Here is a 16,893-nt window from a genome sequence, read left to right as displayed (position 1 = left end):
ATTCGGACAGTTCGGATTGGCGGTCACACCTCCTCCACTCTACTGCTCAACACCAGAGCCCCCCTACCCCCCCACCCTTGGGCTGTGTGCTCAAACCCCTCCTGTTCATACTGTACACCAATGACCGCAACCCTGACATGGATACCAATAACTTCTAAGTCTTTTTAAACTCTTTTTAAAGACACAAATCAAAGGAACTGGTGGGATTGCATTTCACTGTGATTGTACCTTGTATGATTACAGAATTCATATCGGGTGGAAGCATCACAGAGAACCTGTCATGGACGTCACACATGTCCACGCTGGTAAAGAAAGCTCCGAAACAACTATTTCTTAAGGAAACTTCAGAAGGCAGAATTCCCTGCCAAGTTCTTGTTAACTTTTACAGAGAAATAACAGAAAGAATCCTGACTGGAAACATTACAAACCGGACAGGAGTGCTCCGCAGCATCATTGGGTATTGATGTACCTACCAAGCATCAGTGACGTCGGTGAGGCGAGAGCACCCATCCCAACTGTCAAAGGAGGATGTGTTCAGGTGCGTCCCCTGTGCCCAAGTCTGTCGGGGCGGGCTCAACACCAAACTAGTTTGGCAAACAGGCCCCTTTTCAAAAGGAGCCAGACGCGAAATGATATTGAAGTATCTGTCAATGGGCCCTAATGTACCTTTTCCAGCTTCTTCCAGGTTGTGAAGCTACATGGGGTCTTTGTCTGATGTCTTATTTATGTCGTTCATTATTATGTGTACGAGATTGAATGTTTAATTTCTGGGGAAATGTCGTGTCATTTGAATGACAATCAATCAGAAGCTTCTGAAGGCTGTGCAGGTTAGACAGTCCAGACAGTGGGGCTGGGAAAGAATGGAGCTCTTCTGCCACCTTGTGGTCTGCGCCGGGCTGTGGTTTTGGTGGCTTTGTGAAGCGTGCTGCTGTGCGTTGTTGCTCTGTTCTGTTTATTTGTTCATTTCTTTTTTGAATTGATTTTAACAGATTTTCTTTTGGGCCACTCGGAGGCAGTGTAAGTATGGTGAACACCTGATGAGTGCAAGTCCAGTATTCTCTCTCTCTCTCTCTGTTAGCCCTGTTTTTCTCTCGTGGGCCATTCCCTGAGGGAAATCTCTGGCTCATCAGCTGCCAGGTGCCGTGTTCACCTCCTCGTCTCTGACTGTGCCTGTCTGCCGTTTGCTGCTGAGCAGGTCGTGTTGAGTGGCTTTGTTGTTAGTTTTTTTTACAGCTTTTTGGCTGAAATGAGAGCGGCGAGAGTCAACCAGGATGCCAGGATGAGTAAGAAATGAGCTGAAACCGTAGGCTGTAAATTGTTGAATTATGCACACTTTATTATTATGTTTATAGTTTTTCTTACCTTTTCTGTGTCCACTTGCCTCTGTTCCCGAATTTTAATGAATTCTGGGAGCAAACATCCCTGCTGTGGTTCCCAAGGGACCCCTATTTTACCACTGTATGTAAACTGACGACCCCCACCACCCCCCACCCACATAAAAAGGGGATAAAGTAGCCTACTTCTTTTGAAATATCTTCATATATATTTCATTATATTCATTGCATAAAAAAACACGAACATAACAATTAACTGTACAATTAACCTAAATAGTGTACGTTATATATACATACATTTTAATAGACCAAGCAGCCTGGCTTTATAATAAATAAATCAAGTTATAAACTTCTAAAATAACCCTTAAATTCAGTCCTCTTCACAGAAATTAGTTAAATGTATATGATATTTAATACATATAAAAATCCTTACACTTACAAAATCAAGAGGGCTTCACCCCCCCCCCCCCCCCCCCGTGGAGCTTTGGCGACCCATGATGGGGGTCAGGACCACACTCTTTACAGTGAGCTCGCTACCTCGTTAACATGCAGGCATACAGACATGAATGAAAGTACATCTGGAGAAATGCAGAAATAAAGTCGAGATTTATCTACCTATTAATCCCAGCTGCCGTTTGTTCATAATTGTATTTATTAATAAAATATTAATTATCTATTTTGATGGATAATTATATACTGACCATATATCATTTTTTTTTCTTCATCAAACCTGATGTTTACGTGCAACATCTGACCCTTTTACTATATGTTGTCATGGTTACCCTCTAATAATGGTATAATACTACGTCTTCACAGAGCAGGCACAACGTTCTTCAGTTAAACTTCACATATAAAGGTACAGCAGTGTAGAACGGTGTCTTGTTGTCAGTGTTTCAGTGTGACAGGTCAAGCACTACATGTGTTTCCAGTGGGACAGGCTGATTTGAGAAGTTCTGGAGAGCAGGCTGATGAAAGCCACCTGGAGGCGGAACCCCCTCGACCTGCTCTGTCCTGCCTCCTCCTCCTCCTCCTCCTGCAGCTCCTCCCACCTGCAGCAGCAGCAGCAGCAGCTCAGGAGTCGGTTGCACTTTTTAGTTTTCTCTCAGCGCGGTGCAACAGCGAGAGGTGAGCTGACTTTACTTACTTTCTGACTTTACACTTTCTGCGCTCTTTATGTTGCTGCTCCTCCAGCTGTCAAGGTTAAGAACCGGGAGGAGTGCAGCAAGTGGAAGCCACAGCGAAAGGGAGAGACCATCATCATTTTCTGCTGCTGATCAGAGCATCCCGGCAAAAGCTATACATTCCTGCTACAGTCCAGGACTCCTGTTACGACATAATATCAGTTTATCATGTTAAAACTCCCTATTTATCTATAATGCATAATGCATTTTCACACCTACGAACTGCCCAGTGAAATCACAATTACAGTCTTTAAGATCAACGTTGTTCTTTGCTTTTGAACACGTCATTTGGTCTCATAGTATTCAGTTCAGTGCAAACGAGAGCAAGCAAGGATTTGTGTCACCACTCCAGCTCTGAATCTTTGACACCTGGTTCTGCAGAGACATGGGGTGGGGTGGGTAAAGGGAGATACCAGGCAGAAGTTGTCCCTGCAGCTTGTTTGGGTGTCCGCAGTCACTTACAGGTCAAAATATCACTTTTCCAGTAGACTTTTCCAGGGGATAATGGAGCTTGTTAAATCTTCAGTTTTCTCAAGGAAGTCTGACAGTGATGGGGTGGATCACAGCTATCGCAACGAGGAAATGAGTCCTCTGTCCTCCAGCCAGTCTTTCCCCCTTTTTAGTACAACAGGATTTGCAACATTCTTCCCCATAAACCTGCATGACCTTACTTATTCAGGGCGTCTTACAGCCCAGTTCTCATGCGACCTTGTACTCGGGGAATAAGAGGCGATTACTAACTTTCCTAACTTTGCCGATGAATAAACAATGGGAGCCAGTCCGACCCCGACTATCCCTAAAATAAAAGTCACAATTGCATAACTGCCACTTTCTCCATAGCAGCTGGTTTTAGCACATACAAGTGTGCTCACGTGAACCTCAAACCAATCAAGTGAAATTTTACAATACTCTTGTGTTGTGGGTGAACAGGGAACATTGTTAGAACATGCAGGCACTCCTCCGAAAGATTCTATCTTCTCTTAAAGGAAGTTGTTCTGGAGTGTATATTCTCGCGATTTGCTGGCAGGTATTGTTGTCTGGCAGACAGAAGAATTTCAGATGGTGGTAGTCAGAGGGAGGAAGGAGTGAGACAGGAAGGAGTGAGACAGAAAGGAGTGTTCTTTAGTGAGAATTGAGAATAATGGGCAGTACATGTCGAGGCAAAGGAGCGTTCCTGTTTTGTCAGGCCTCGTCGCAGTGGCTTGAATATCAAGCCACAAACCGTTGCTCTGGACTCTTAACGGGGTGCGCCTACACAAGTTTTTAGAGGTAGAATGGTTGAAACAGGTTTAACTGTGTCAGGTTTCATTCGGTGAAATCAGTTTATGTCAGTCCAAACCCCAAATGTATGAAATATGTCATCACAAAAGACTCGATTATCAGAATTGACGCTTATTGATGTTGAGGGATGCTGTAAGAGAAACAGACTTTCTCCTGTGAATATCAGATCAGATTCTTTTTTTTGCTGCTGCTGGTTTCTTTCAGGTTCCAACTGGTCCGGAAAAGGGTCCAACATGGCTGCAGGAAACATCCCCAGCTGAGGCGAAGCGCACCCAAAGCCAGCAAAGCTGCAGAAGAGTGAAAGCCATAAGGAGTGCCTTGACCGCCATCTCGATGTGATCGCTTTTATATACGATGGATAAAGCACGTCCGTCACCCAGTTTTGTGTAGACCACTGACACTGACTTGACCTGGTAGAACGGGACAAGGCCTTCGGTAGCTTCAAGAAGAACCCGCGTGAAGCGGCGATCATGTTCAGCCACTAGACATCAAACTCAAAGCAGCGGGAAGCCGAGGGAAGCGGCCGGCGGCAGCAAGTCACCATGATCGACCTGAGCTTCCTGACGGAGGAGGAGCAGGAGACCATCTTGTCCGTGTTGAGAAGAGATGCCAAGCTGAAGAGGGCTGAGGAGCAGCGAGTCCAGTGAGTTCCTTGCATCAGTCGTTCCATGTTTTTCGACAGCTCTGGGTAGAGGTGCTTAGTAAGTTTTTAAAGTCTCATGCCGACATGCAGAAATGAATGTTCTGACCTTTCCCACTGACGTGTCCGGTACTCAGGAGCCTGCAGAAGACTGTGACCGACAAGGGCCGGCTGAGGTACATGAGCGGAGAATGGTTCTACGAGACCAAGCAGCTCCGCCACCGGGATCGCATCCACGGCTCCGACATCATCAGGGCCTCCATGAGACACACGCATAAACCACTGACTATACGTGAGTCTCTCTCTCTTGGACACTACTATGTAACTTTTTTTAATGCGGCTCTTTAATTTCATTCTCTCTGCAGTTCTTGCCCCATGTGACCCAAAAAATTACCTTCTCTTCGCCTTGAAAACCCGACAAAATGTGTCAAAAGCGATCCCAATCCTTTTAACGAATCCCCAAGATCAACACAGGGCATTCTAGACAAAAAAGGTGCATTATTTTGGTATATATAGGTGCATCATAAAATATTACAGTAACAGAGGCTAATAAGCACCTGTTTCAACCCCGCGTTTGAAAACTCGACTTTCTAACATTTCCTCTGGTCGGGATGGAGACGTGTAACTACATCTGGGTTGCTTTGACATGAGGCTGTGAGGTCATTGTTGTTGTAACAGTGGCTGTGTGTGTGTTGTGTGCTGCAGTGGAGCTCTCCCAGATGTTGCCCGAGAGGCCCAGTTTTGTCAGCAGTGAGAGCAAAGACGTGTTCGTCCCGCCCGTGCTCTGTGGACTCCTTCAGGAGCCTCGCTCGCACCTCAGCAATCAAAGGTGAGTACGGAGAACCGGGGCAGGAAGTCACCCATTTACCCCCCCCCCCTACCCCCCCCCCCCCCCCCCCCCAAACTACAGCTTCTGCTGAAGACGGTTAGTGTTGCTTTGTGCCTGCTGCATCTGTACACAAGCAGCTGTTTGCTGACAAGTTGTCTTTGCATGCAATGTTTCTGCTGCAGGTTATTGCAGGCGAGGGTGTTCACTTTTTAAAGGGATTCTTTGCTAATGGCTGAACACAGGATATTTGGAATGCACTCGACATGTTTTAAAGGATAACGCTGGCGTGTCTATTTGTTTCTTATTGTCTACAAATGCCGTGGGAAACACCAAAACCCGTGCAGAAATAGTTTCATTTTGTAGGGGACTACTTCCTGCAGTGGATTAACACACAATTGGTGCTCCAGTGAGCTTGATGGTGTGGCTCATTGATGGAGCTCTACGGAACAGATATATACTGAGCTCCGGATACATGAGAGACATGTAGAATATTACTAGACTTTCCCTTTCAAGTGAAGAGTAATGGGGGGGGGGGGGGGGGGGGGGGTTTAAATGGAGAGTGGCAGCTGAGCCCTTGTTAGCGAGTTCAAAACTCCATTTTGGTTCACATGAAACAAGTGTATATTCAAAAGACCCCCCCCCCCCCGCAGCTTTAAATAATCTCAACAATTTCAAACCTGGTCCACGTTTTCGAAAACAGTAACTCCACATAGTGTAAACATGCATATGGTCTGTGTTGTCTGCTTCAAGCGCCAAGAGAGGAGATTATTTGGGTGTGATTACTAGTGAGTGGGGTTGTGCACACAGTAAATGGATTCTTAGTAATTGGCCCCCCGGAGTTCTCAGTAATCGCCTTATAAGGTCAGGTCTCACATGTTCATGTTTTCCACTGCATCTGAGGAGCGATCACACACACACACACACACACACAGACACACACACACACATATAATATCATACACGTTCGACACCGCCTTCAGTTGCCCTCCAGTTCTTAAAAGCAACTATACAGAACTGTAATTATTTCCCCCCGAAACACGTTAGATGAGAGTTGTTCCGCTGCAGCCACTCGCTGTGACAAAAAAACAAAACAAAAACAAGAGAACAGGCCTTGTTTAGATAATGAGATTATCATTTTCACTGACCATTGACCAAAAATGTGTCTGTTGTGTTGAAGGGATTGTAATACACACAAGATTGAACGAATTGATTCATTAAAATCACCTCTCAAAATGTTTCATCCGTGCAAGCTCACCATTTCACTTCTAATGTGTCCTGTTTGTTCATTTAAATCTTCTGCATTTTAATTTCTTTTATTACTTTTGGGTATTTTATTTTGTATTGTTGTACTGCTCCTGGTTATACCATGTAAAGCACTTTGTAACTTTGTTTTGAAAGGTGCAGTATAGATTGAGTTCATTATTATTGTTATTGTAAAATTAAGAATTACGTTTGAAAGCCCCAGAAAGTCTCACAAAGTTGCTCACTCTGTTAGGTACCAAAACCAGGACCCTTCTGAAACGGCGTGTGATACACCCAGACCAGTTTTACAGTCACCGACAAAGGTAAGGATCCCGTCTGGGGCAACGTCGGGTGCGAGGCTGTGGCTCGGTGTGTTGCAGGTTTTTTTTTTTTTTATGTGTATCAATCTTCTCCTTCTGGTTGAAGCAAAGGAAGAATCCATTCAACTTTGAGGTCACCGCAAGTCCCGCTTTTGAAGAAAAGGACAGTCGGTTGTTGGCTGGAGCAGTGGATGAAACCCAGACAGCGAATGAGGGTGAGGTTTTTATGTAAATGTCAGCTGGCGCTATTTTAAACGTGTATGGTGAGTGTGAGTGGATTTTCTAATGATGCATCGTGTGCTGTGCTTTGAATCGAGAGGACGTCGTCTTGATGGACAAATCGTGAAAGCAATTGCACTACAAGCCAACGTAAGTCTGGTTCTGGCGGCGTGCGTTCGGCCCTGGTGTGTGGGTCCTTTTTAAGCTACAGCTGTTTCAACCTTTCCCTGTGAACAGCATGTTGGCATGAGCAGCGGTTGCATGGCGGTGGAAAACATGTGCTGGCTTGTCATTTCTAACAGTTTAATCATCGGGCTTCATTCCAACTTGCTTTTGGGACCGTTTGAGAGAGGCCATTTTTACACAGTGGTACAGCAAAAGTGACAAATTAGTTAGTTAACAGTGCTGGTGTGAAAATATTAAAAAAAACCCAAGCACCAGGGCCATTGGCCAAGTGTACGTAACAGTGGCGTTTCTTATCATTCAATCAAAGTTCCACAGCTGAAGTCTTTGCGCTTCTGCCAAATATTTCTAAGTGTGTTTTCCTCCAGAGATTTTCCCAGGGGTTGTCAAAGCGAAGGGAGGTCCAAATACACGAGGCTTGCCAGACTAGCCAGAGGATTACACAGAAACACATTCCGAAGCCTTAATCTGTACTGCATGACTTGTGGCTGCTGGAAGTGTTTCACGGGAGCGATGAAAACTGTGTTTTTTGTGGGAGAAGTTCTGCGATAAGACACGGAAACAAAGCGGCACAATAGGTCAAATGGTTACCTAACACCGATCCGTTCTGTTACCAGTGTTATGTACAGGGATTCATCGATGTCCATGTTGTACACAATGAGCTCGTGAAACAGGAAGATCTTGAGAACTTAATGGCAAACATTTAATATTCAGAATATTCCAACGAGACGAGACATTCTCCTCGGACATGAGGCGATACGCGATGAAACAGAGGCTCTGATGGCTACGAACATGATTCTGCGTTTGATGTGTTAGCTAATGGAGTTGCTGCAGTGATTTAAATTGTCCTCCAGAGTTACCTTCATGACGAAAACACACAGCGGATGTGTTGTTGGTTAAAATGGTGTTCATTTGTTTTTGTTTCTTTCAGAGCCTTTACCTTCATCCGACTGCAGCTGCATTTCTTATGCTAGTGACCTTAAGCAAGTCCCTAACGATAGCCCGTTCACCCAGAATGCATCTATTCCAATGCCTGAAAACAGAGCAGGCGGCACCAGTTCTCAGGTCTGTTTTGTTGAGTTAGACGGGCCAGGAGGTACACAGACTAACGCTGCTGCTCCGCGCGGCATCCTCAAGCACTTGTCCGCTTCTAGCTCCACAGACTCCCTGTTCTCCCGCCTGGACCCGCCGGGTCCAGTTAGCCTGGATTCCCCCACTGAGACCTGGATAGACAGGAAGCAGGTGAGGTTCAGCTCCACGGTCGCTCAGGCCGGAGCGGAGTGGCAGGATGGGAAGGAGCTGGGAGAGCACAGTTTGCTGGACGTGGACTCTGTCACTCCCTCTGAGGTGGAAAATAATAGCGACCTGGAGAATACTGGCAGTACCGCTGTTGGCACATGTAGGCCTTTACTCAGTCAAAGTCAAGTGGATTTTCAGGAAGGCGTACTCAATTCCAAAAATGAGGCCTACCTCCAAGAGCAAGACGCTGGCCAACATCAGGTCCTCTGTGGTAAGCGTTTTATTTAAAACCAGTGAGTCAACTAAACAGCCAATCAATAAGTCAAACTAACACCCAGTGACTTCAATATCTACACATCCATAGGCAGTCACAAGCATGTATAATCATTCATAATTCATCCTGCTTGTGCACGTTCTTGCATGCAGTGAAATTGGTGCATTTACGTATGACTGCTTTTTAAACTGAATCTGTTTTATTGTACTGTTGGGTTTTACTGCACCTTGCTTTGGCATTACGGGTAATCTGTCACAGAATTCTGAAGAGTTTCATTCATTCAGTCAACATTTGTCTGCAATGTTTCCATTCGCGTCTCATGCCACGTGTTGAACTTTTTTCAATTGGTTTATTATCTTACTGTGAAATGAACTGTGACACCGCTAATCCCGCGGCATGAGCTGTATAATAGTTTGCTTTATGTGGTCCACAATTGGAGGCCATGGCTTATTTAAGTATTGTAATGCAACTTCCGCTCGATTGATAAGTTGTACATTGAGTGCAGAAGGGACATTCTTAAAGCCACTAAAGTTTTTTTTTGTGTTTTTATAGTATATTTAAAATTATTCTGATAGCACATGTGTATGTAGAAATATGAGACAATTGGGGCACTCTATGTGTTGCAGCCATTTCATTTCAGTGTCACTTGGTCTGACCTGCTAGTATGTGCATTGCTATTTGGCACGGTGTCACTGAGGGGAAACAAAGTTGCAAAATTTCCAATCCTGTACATAGTGCCCTTTTAAAATGCTGTCAGAAATCACATTTGGCATGTAGAGTATAGTTACAATTCTAAGTGCCCCACTTTATTTCACAGTGATACACCAAGAAAAATCCTGCACAAGTAATTTTAACTCATTATACGCCGCAGTGCTAATCAGATATAGTGTAAATGACTGATCCAATAGGTGGTTGCTGTCTTTGCAGATGTCTCTGAGCACTGTCATTCGGAGTTCCTAAGAACCGCAGTGACTGGACTCGTTTCTGCTGAGCAGGAGTCAGGTAAGCCTCTTCACCGGGAGACCGAGCCCGAAGACTGGCCAACCAGACGCAGCATTCATCACCAAAAGCTGCCTGAACAAAGCAGTGACATTTCTCTTGAGGCCACCTCAGATGCCAAGCTGTCCACTAATGGCATCCCAAAGGGTTCATCTCATGCTGTTTCGCCGAAGCCTAGCCAAAGCCTGTTTGGAATTTTCAGAAGAGAGAAAGATAAAACACAGAGTCCACAGAAAGAAGAGGTGCAGATATCGAAGCAGAAAGAACCAGGCAGCACCCCAAATGTCTTCCAGGGTGCCGCAGATGCGACCGTGGACAGTGCTGCAAGTGTCAAACAAGAATCGAAACCCTCTGAGATGACAGAGGTCAGAACACTCCAACTTACAGCCCTGCAGAACACTCCGTTTAAGGAAACAATGACCTCAGTAAATGCAGACACTCAGCAGGGGGCAACAGGAAGCAGAGTTGTTCAGCTTCCAGAGACACTATCGAATCTCAAAGCTTTCTGGGAGAGAGAAAACAGTGGTCCCAAAATAATATTTACCAGAGAAGAGGCAAGGCACAAAGACATTGTCAGGACAGGAATAGAAGCTTCACATGGCCCTCAGACTAACTCTGATGTGGAGAGCATAAACAACAATCTCTCACCTCAAATGGCAATGGCAGTTGAAGATACTGCTGACAGGTCCCAAGAAAAGAGTTCGCCATCGCAGACTGACTGTAGCCACTTAGTGGATTTATCTAAAGATGATGGCACATATAGAGCAAATCCAGTCCTCATCTATGAAGACACAGATGACTCTTTAACAGGTTCAGTGACCGAGTCACAGATTTCTGAGCAGCAGGAAAACGGCATCACTCCTGTACCTTCCTCTGTAGCCTTCAAAACCCATAAGCAAGAGGGGGATATTCCAATTCCCCTTCCCAGGCAGTCTAGTTCCAGTCCTCAGGAGGATAGGCCAGCCAAGATCAGTGAGCTTAAGTATTTCTGGGAGAAGGAATATACAGGACCCAGGGTACTCGCTGCAAGAGTCATGGAAGCCTCAAGTGGTTCAATACTCAGTAACAAAGTGATTTCCCCTCAATCTGATCTGAGAACATCCTTGGATAGCAGAGAGAAGTCTGAGGTAGAGGCACAAACGTCTCCATACGAAACCAAGTCGAATGTTGTCTTGAAATCATCAAAAGTGTCAGACAAGGGTTTTGTCAGTCAGAGTCCAGACAGGTCACAGCTGAGGAGTTCTGGTAGTACTGGGGATGTACAGTCAACATGTCCCCAATACCAATTCAAGGCTGATACAGAGTCTCAAGAAAGGCCCCTCAGTCCTAGTAAATCCCAAACTCCAAGATCAAAAGACCAGGATGACGAAGTCAGGAGGAGTCCATCTAAGACCTGCCACCCAAGGGTCCTGCCTAGAGAATCCTCCAGTCCTAAGAGATCCAGGCTGGAAGGCTCTCCCTTGAAAACCTTTCCGATAGACATCAATCCCCAGGCTCAGGCCGATGAAGAGCAACAACGGAAGCCAACACCTGTGCCAAGACAGAGGAAGAGTCCCTCTCATGAAGCAAAGCAGACAGTGCTGACAGACACCAAACCTAGCACAGACACCACCTCTCGTGCTCAAATTAGTTCAAGCTCCCCGACTTCACCTCGATCTGAGAAGGCTTCAGTGAAGAAGTTGGGGACCTTTACTCGCCTTGCCCGATCTTTCATCCCCCAGGATTATCAACACTACCTTGGGCCACAGGAGAACGCCCATGTTCCTCCTTTTCACCAAGAGAAAGCTGCTGCTGCTGCTGCTGCTACAGAAGAGAGTGGTGTGGTACACAGACCACAAAATGCCCTCAGAGACTTTGTGGGAAACCAGAGTGACAGTCCCACAGTCAGCTCTTGGATTGTGCAAAATAAAGACGGGGACTCCGGTCAAGACACAACAACCGGTGCCTGGTCTTGGGCAAGTTCAGGCAGTGAGCTTTTGAATCCTCTATCCATTTATATTTCTTCCAGATAATGATTGCGAAATGGAAACTGCAATGTTTTTTTTATTTTATTTTTTTAAAACAATCACATCAAGTTAACACATTAACGTTACAGTCTAATCTGACTGCGAGTTAGTATACTTGCCCAGACAAATTCCTCAATCTCTACATGTTTGTACAATCAGCTGTGTTCATTGACCTTCATTTGTCTTTTCTATTTTCTCTTTGAGTGTATCTATACAAAACTGTAGAACCAATGTTAAAAAAAAAATTATTTAGTTTAGTTTTTTGTTAAATGTAATGTTTCAGTCGTAAGAAGCAGCAGAGACTCAAACCGCTTTTTTACCAACAACGATATTCCTGCTAATTAATCACAATAAAATCAGAACACTGTAGGGTCATGCTCCCAGTGTTTACTATGATCATTCTATCTTTCTTACATCCATAACAGATTTACACATTTAAGCTTTATACTTGACCGAAAATAAACCGCCAATGTTCTGCGTGAATCAGAAATTGTAACATTTGAGTCTATTCTCCAGAGCTGACTTTGTTTCATTTGTGGCAGGTTACGATAAGACTTCTGGTCCCGTCTTGTTGGCTTTGAAACGCTTATCTTCAAGGAGCGTGTCCTCGTCCAGAAGTCTGGAAAACCTCACTTCAAGTAACAGTAACTCTTTCTTCTTCAGATGCTGTACTTCTTTAGCACAGCTGACGGGCACACAGCTTTATTGCATTGCCCGTTCCTCATTTCAAGTTACATGGTATGATTTTACATAGGAGTAGGATGCGAATGATACTGTCTCATGGCCCTATTTCTTCTTAGGAGAAGAGAGGACCCAAGATGACTCAAGAGAACAAATGAATCAAAGTGTCGATGACGGTAAACATGTGGTGCTTTTGAAATTCAGAAACAGAGCGTCATCGCTCGAGATTCAAAGTCGTGTCTTTTCTTCCAGTTGCTTCTCTTCTACCATCAGCTCTCTCCAACTCCAAGCAAATGAAAACCAGCGTGTCGGTGCCTGTCCTTCAGCAGGACGAGGTAAATCACTTTGAACAGACGCTTGTACGTTGAACCCACGCGGAGAACGATTGGTGAAACTGACTTCACTTCTCACGTAAGCTGCTCTTATGACTGATCTTTTCTGCTTCCGCTTTCCTCTGACATTATCAGACAGACAGCGACGGCACTTTGGAGACCAACTTGGGCTGGAGGAGAAACACCGGCAGCTCCGCATCTAACTTGAGTCTCTCCTCGGGAATGGCCTCCATGTCGTCCGTACGTGCCGCTCACAAGATGATATATGTTTCTGATAAAACAAAAATACACAGTGCGTGTTGCTTGCGAGGCACATCTGTGGAAAGTTGAATGACCACTACAAGATATTTTTTTGAAATTTAATTTGTCAGACTTTTTGATTGGATGACTTCGCTGTTTTAAGGAAAAGGCTGGTGATATTCTGTATTTTTCTTATTGTGGACAAATCCCGCAAAAAGACCAAAACCAACAATATGACAGTTCATCCCTTGGTACTGGCTGACCCCGCCCATTCCCTGTCTGTGGCTCTCAGCTCCAAGCCCGTTGGGCCCTCAACTTAAGACGTAAAAGTTACAATTTAAAAAAAAAAAAAAAAAAAAAAGGTGCAGTAATTTCCTAAAACAGCTACTGGTCCTTTTGATTTAAAAAATGCTTCATGTTCTAAAGGTCATCCAGTTGGAGTGATCCTCCCAGTCACTAGCTTAGGTGCAAGAATAGAATGGAAAAAGTGGGTGTATATAGCAGTATGGTAACATTTGACATCGTCACTGTAGTGGTTTATGGCTGCCATAAAATTTGCTTAAGCAAAAGAAAGACAATACATAAAATAGCGTTTTTCTTCTCTCTTCCGTCTTATTACGAATGAGCAGATCAGCGGCAGCATCAGCAGCATTTACCACGCCGACTTTGGCGACGTCGAAGTCCAGGGAAGCATCCAGTTCGCCGTGAACCACATCCAGAAACTCGGGGAGTTTCACATCTTTGTGGTGCATTGCCGGGACCTGGCCGTGGCGGACACCAAGAAGAACCGCTCTGACCCGTAAAGTGTTTTTTTTATATATATACTGTTTGTATCAAAATGGCATTTCAATGAGATTTGCGGTATAAAGGTCGGAGGGACCGGACTGGCAGATCAGAAAAGAGGCTGAAACACGTGTCACATTCGCCAAACGGTTGCCTCTTGCCGGCATTGGGAGAGTTCCTTAACATTCTGCTATGAGTGTTCTAGTTTTTAAACAGGAATGTAACTCTACTGTCTTTCCGCAGGTATGTCAAATGTTACCTTCTTCCCGACAAAACCAAGTTAGGGAAGAGAAAAACCACTGTAAAAAAGAAGACTTTAAACCCCACCTACAATGAAATCCTCAGGGTAAGAATTCCGCTTTTTTTTTGTCTTTTTACGTGTTTCTCATTCCACGTGTTACATATTTTACAAACGCCTCTGTTGCCTTCTTCTCCTTCCATAGTTTAAAGTCATAATGGAGGTGCTGAAAACCCAGAATTTGAGCGTCTCGGTGTGGCACAACGACATGTTTGGGCGGAACAGTTTCCTGGGCGAGGTGGACCTGGATTTGTCAGAGTGGGACTTCAGCAACACGCAGATAAACGAATATGCATTAAAATCCAGGGTAAAGGCTTGACCGTGTGAGTACTGTGGAAGCGATTTGATTAGATGTTCGGCTCACCTTGGCTCAATCCTTCAGGTCTCGGCGACAGAAACTCCGACGCTGTCTCCCTTGAGTCTGATGGACGCCAGAGGGCAGATGAGAGTTGCCCTGAGATTCCTGCCGCAGACGTCCCACAGTGAGCTCGATGACCCCTCAGTTTTCGCACGTTTTATAGTTTCAGCTTTATCGCTTATTGTGGTCTGACCGCATCCACAGGTAAGAGGACGGAGACCGGCGAGGTGCAGATTTGGGTGAAAGACTGCAAGAATCTTCCCCCAGTCAGAGGAGTCGTTATTGACCCGTTTGTGAAATGGTAGGACGCCCTGCAAACTGGTCAGGTCCATGACTTACGGAGGCCCAAAGTGCTCAAAATTCAGTGAATAAATCAAACATTATCAAACAAATTGTGAAATAATCCAACACATTTTTAAAGTGTAACTCATTATTATGAAATAAGATTTTCATCATTATTTGCGGGTATTTTTTTTTGTTCTATTCCAGCACTTTTTTTTTATTTCAAAATGTCTGTCAATCAAGAAAAACAAAGCACAAAAGACTTGAGACAATGAAAAGTGACATTGAAATGAAATGAATGGTCATTGGGAAATTATTGTGATATAAAAACAGGACATTTAGAAATGAAAAAGCCTTGAATAAATGGTTTTAAGATAGATTGTATCTGTATTTAGTCTGTCCAAGCGAATGAACCCCCTTCCTTTCCCTCTGCCGCAGCACCGCACTTCCCGACAAGAGCCAGAAAAGCCGGCAGAAGACGCGGGTGGTGAAGAGGACGGCCAACCCGATGTTCAACCACACCATGGTGTACGACGGCTTCCGACCAGAGGACCTCAGGGAGGCCTGCGTGGAGGTCACGGTGTGGGACCATGACCGACTGCGCAACCACTACATCGGCGGTCTGAGGCTCGGGCTAGGCACAGGTGAGCTCCCACTTCCACCTGGTATTATACTCGATTTGGCTCAGATCTTTATTGTCCCACACGCTGTAAGACAATTGGAGACATTAGAAGTGCTGGTACTATGTATGCAAGCCGGCTCGGTGAGGGGTCCGTAGGTATTGAGAAGGTTTTGGTAGCTTTGGTTGTTGAGAAATGTTCGGCCCCAGAAAGGGACCATCACACCGTTGTACGAAGCCCCATGTGATGACTCGTTTCCATGAAGGGGACTGATGGCAACTGTGTCGTCTGTGTACTTGTACTGGCTCCTACAGTCGCTGGTGTAGGGAGGAAACAGTAGGGGAGCCTGGAGAGGACAAATGCCCCTTTGAGGTCTAGAATTGTGGGTGTAATGTGTTTGGATTTCATTTGTCAAGATAATGAACAAGCCTGAGATGGCATTACATTTACACCATTGTCTTACACATGCGTGTCCTCTGGAGATGGTACGGAATATCCACTCACACTTCCATCACAGTGAGGGTTGTTTGCGTTTTAAAGTTATTTCCAATGCCCACACAAGGCTGCATTTTAATTACCTTCAGATTAACGAGATCATTTCTGTGCCTCTCTGTGCAGGGAAGAGTTACGGGGTGGACGTCGCTTGGATGGATTCGACGACAGACGAGGCGAATTTGTGGCAGAGGATGTTGCACTCCGACGGCGAATGGGTGGAGGATGTTTTAGCTCTGAGAATGTTGGCGATGGCGAAAAGCATGTCAAAGTGATGGTTGTGTAAAATGTGTTGGGGAAAATGTTGCGAAATGGGAGCACACTGCGTGCACGCTTGGATGGATCTGCAAAGTGATACACTGCGAGCGGAAGCATGAGCTCTGTATAACTCATGATCATTGTATGATAAATGAATACACAAGGTACTTTAGTTTGTATAGTCCAAACCACATGTTAAATTTGTGATCTCAAAAAATTGATTATTTATATGAAAAAAAAAAAAAGATACAAAATGGGAAGAGGATACAATCTAAGTTATAAAAAAAAAAAGACCCAACCCATTGTTTTGATCAGAAGATGTATTTGATCTGAGCACTCATGATTTTGTATATAGTCCCGTTCATCAAGCAATTCTATCTTTAATAAACAGGACGTTAATGTGACTTAATGTGAATTTGGTGTTGATGTATTGGTTTCATTTGTTATATTCGCAAGTTACAGTCCTCTCTTGCAGCAGCTGTTCTAATATTACATGTTTCATTTCCTTTATTGACCACCAGAGTCTGCTGTTGGGCCACGAATGACAACAACTCTTGAGAGGAATATTCCCAAATCCTACTGCAACTCATTGCCATTTACAACCAGTTTCAACCACACTACACTAAAAACTGTCTTGCCTCATTTTGAAAGAAAACATTGTTCTCTTATCAACAACAACAGCAATAATATAGTAATAATAATTCTATTACAATGCCCGGTAATTGAAGTCAGAATAAACTAAAATGTTCATATTTCCTACGGTACATTTAATGCAGCAGTAGTTCAACTCTCACCTTCGCAC

The 16,893-nt window shown here is 44.6% G+C and overlaps 1 protein-coding gene across 5 annotated transcripts; it reads left to right on the top strand.

The window, feature by feature from the left end:
* The first annotated feature begins 2,445 nt into the window (after positions 1-2,445).
* sytl2a (synaptotagmin-like 2a) lies at positions 2,446-16,506 on the top strand. 5 transcript variants are annotated; one of them, XM_070916792.1, is made up of 19 exons: positions 2,446-2,459; positions 4,001-4,439; positions 4,574-4,728; positions 5,142-5,265; positions 6,761-6,830; positions 6,934-7,042; positions 8,161-8,739; positions 9,670-11,709; positions 12,290-12,385; positions 12,548-12,604; positions 12,702-12,763; positions 12,896-13,000; positions 13,630-13,799; positions 14,027-14,129; positions 14,227-14,388; positions 14,464-14,563; positions 14,644-14,740; positions 15,160-15,365; positions 15,960-16,506. In XM_070916792.1, exons 2-19 carry the CDS (start codon positions 4,339-4,341, stop codon positions 16,106-16,108), a joined length of 4,485 nt encoding a protein of 1,494 aa, XP_070772893.1. In that variant the 5' UTR covers positions 2,446-2,459; positions 4,001-4,338; the 3' UTR covers positions 16,109-16,506. The 5 variants fall into 5 exon arrangements, with proteins under 5 accessions (XP_070772893.1, XP_070772892.1, XP_070772895.1 ...); XM_070916791.1 differs by having other exon boundaries at positions 12,681-12,763; XM_070916794.1 differs by lacking the exons at positions 8,161-8,739; positions 9,670-11,709 and having other exon boundaries at positions 12,681-12,763.
* Positions 16,507-16,893: the final 387 nt, after the last annotated feature.

Source organism: Enoplosus armatus, chromosome 13 (genome assembly GCF_043641665.1).
Source record: "Enoplosus armatus isolate fEnoArm2 chromosome 13, fEnoArm2.hap1, whole genome shotgun sequence".
Classification (NCBI taxonomy): domain Eukaryota; kingdom Metazoa; phylum Chordata; class Actinopteri; order Centrarchiformes; family Enoplosidae; genus Enoplosus; species Enoplosus armatus.
Note: the sequence above shows the minus strand (reverse complement) of the source record. Positions and strands in the feature narration are given on the sequence as shown.

What these genes read in the sequence shown, in the direction of transcription:
- sytl2a (XM_070916791.1), top strand. Translation starts at nt 4,339, where the DNA reads ATGATCGACCTGAGCTTCCTGACGGAGGAGGAGCAGGAGACCATCTTG. An exon ending in CCAACATCAGGTCCTCTGTG is followed by an intron (nt 8,740 to 9,669) that starts GTAAGCGTTTTA and finishes CTGTCTTTGCAG; the next exon opens with ATGTCTCTGAGCACTGTCAT. An exon ending in GAATGGCCTCCATGTCGTCC is followed by an intron (nt 13,001 to 13,629) that starts GTACGTGCCGCT and finishes ACGAATGAGCAG; the next exon opens with ATCAGCGGCAGCATCAGCAG.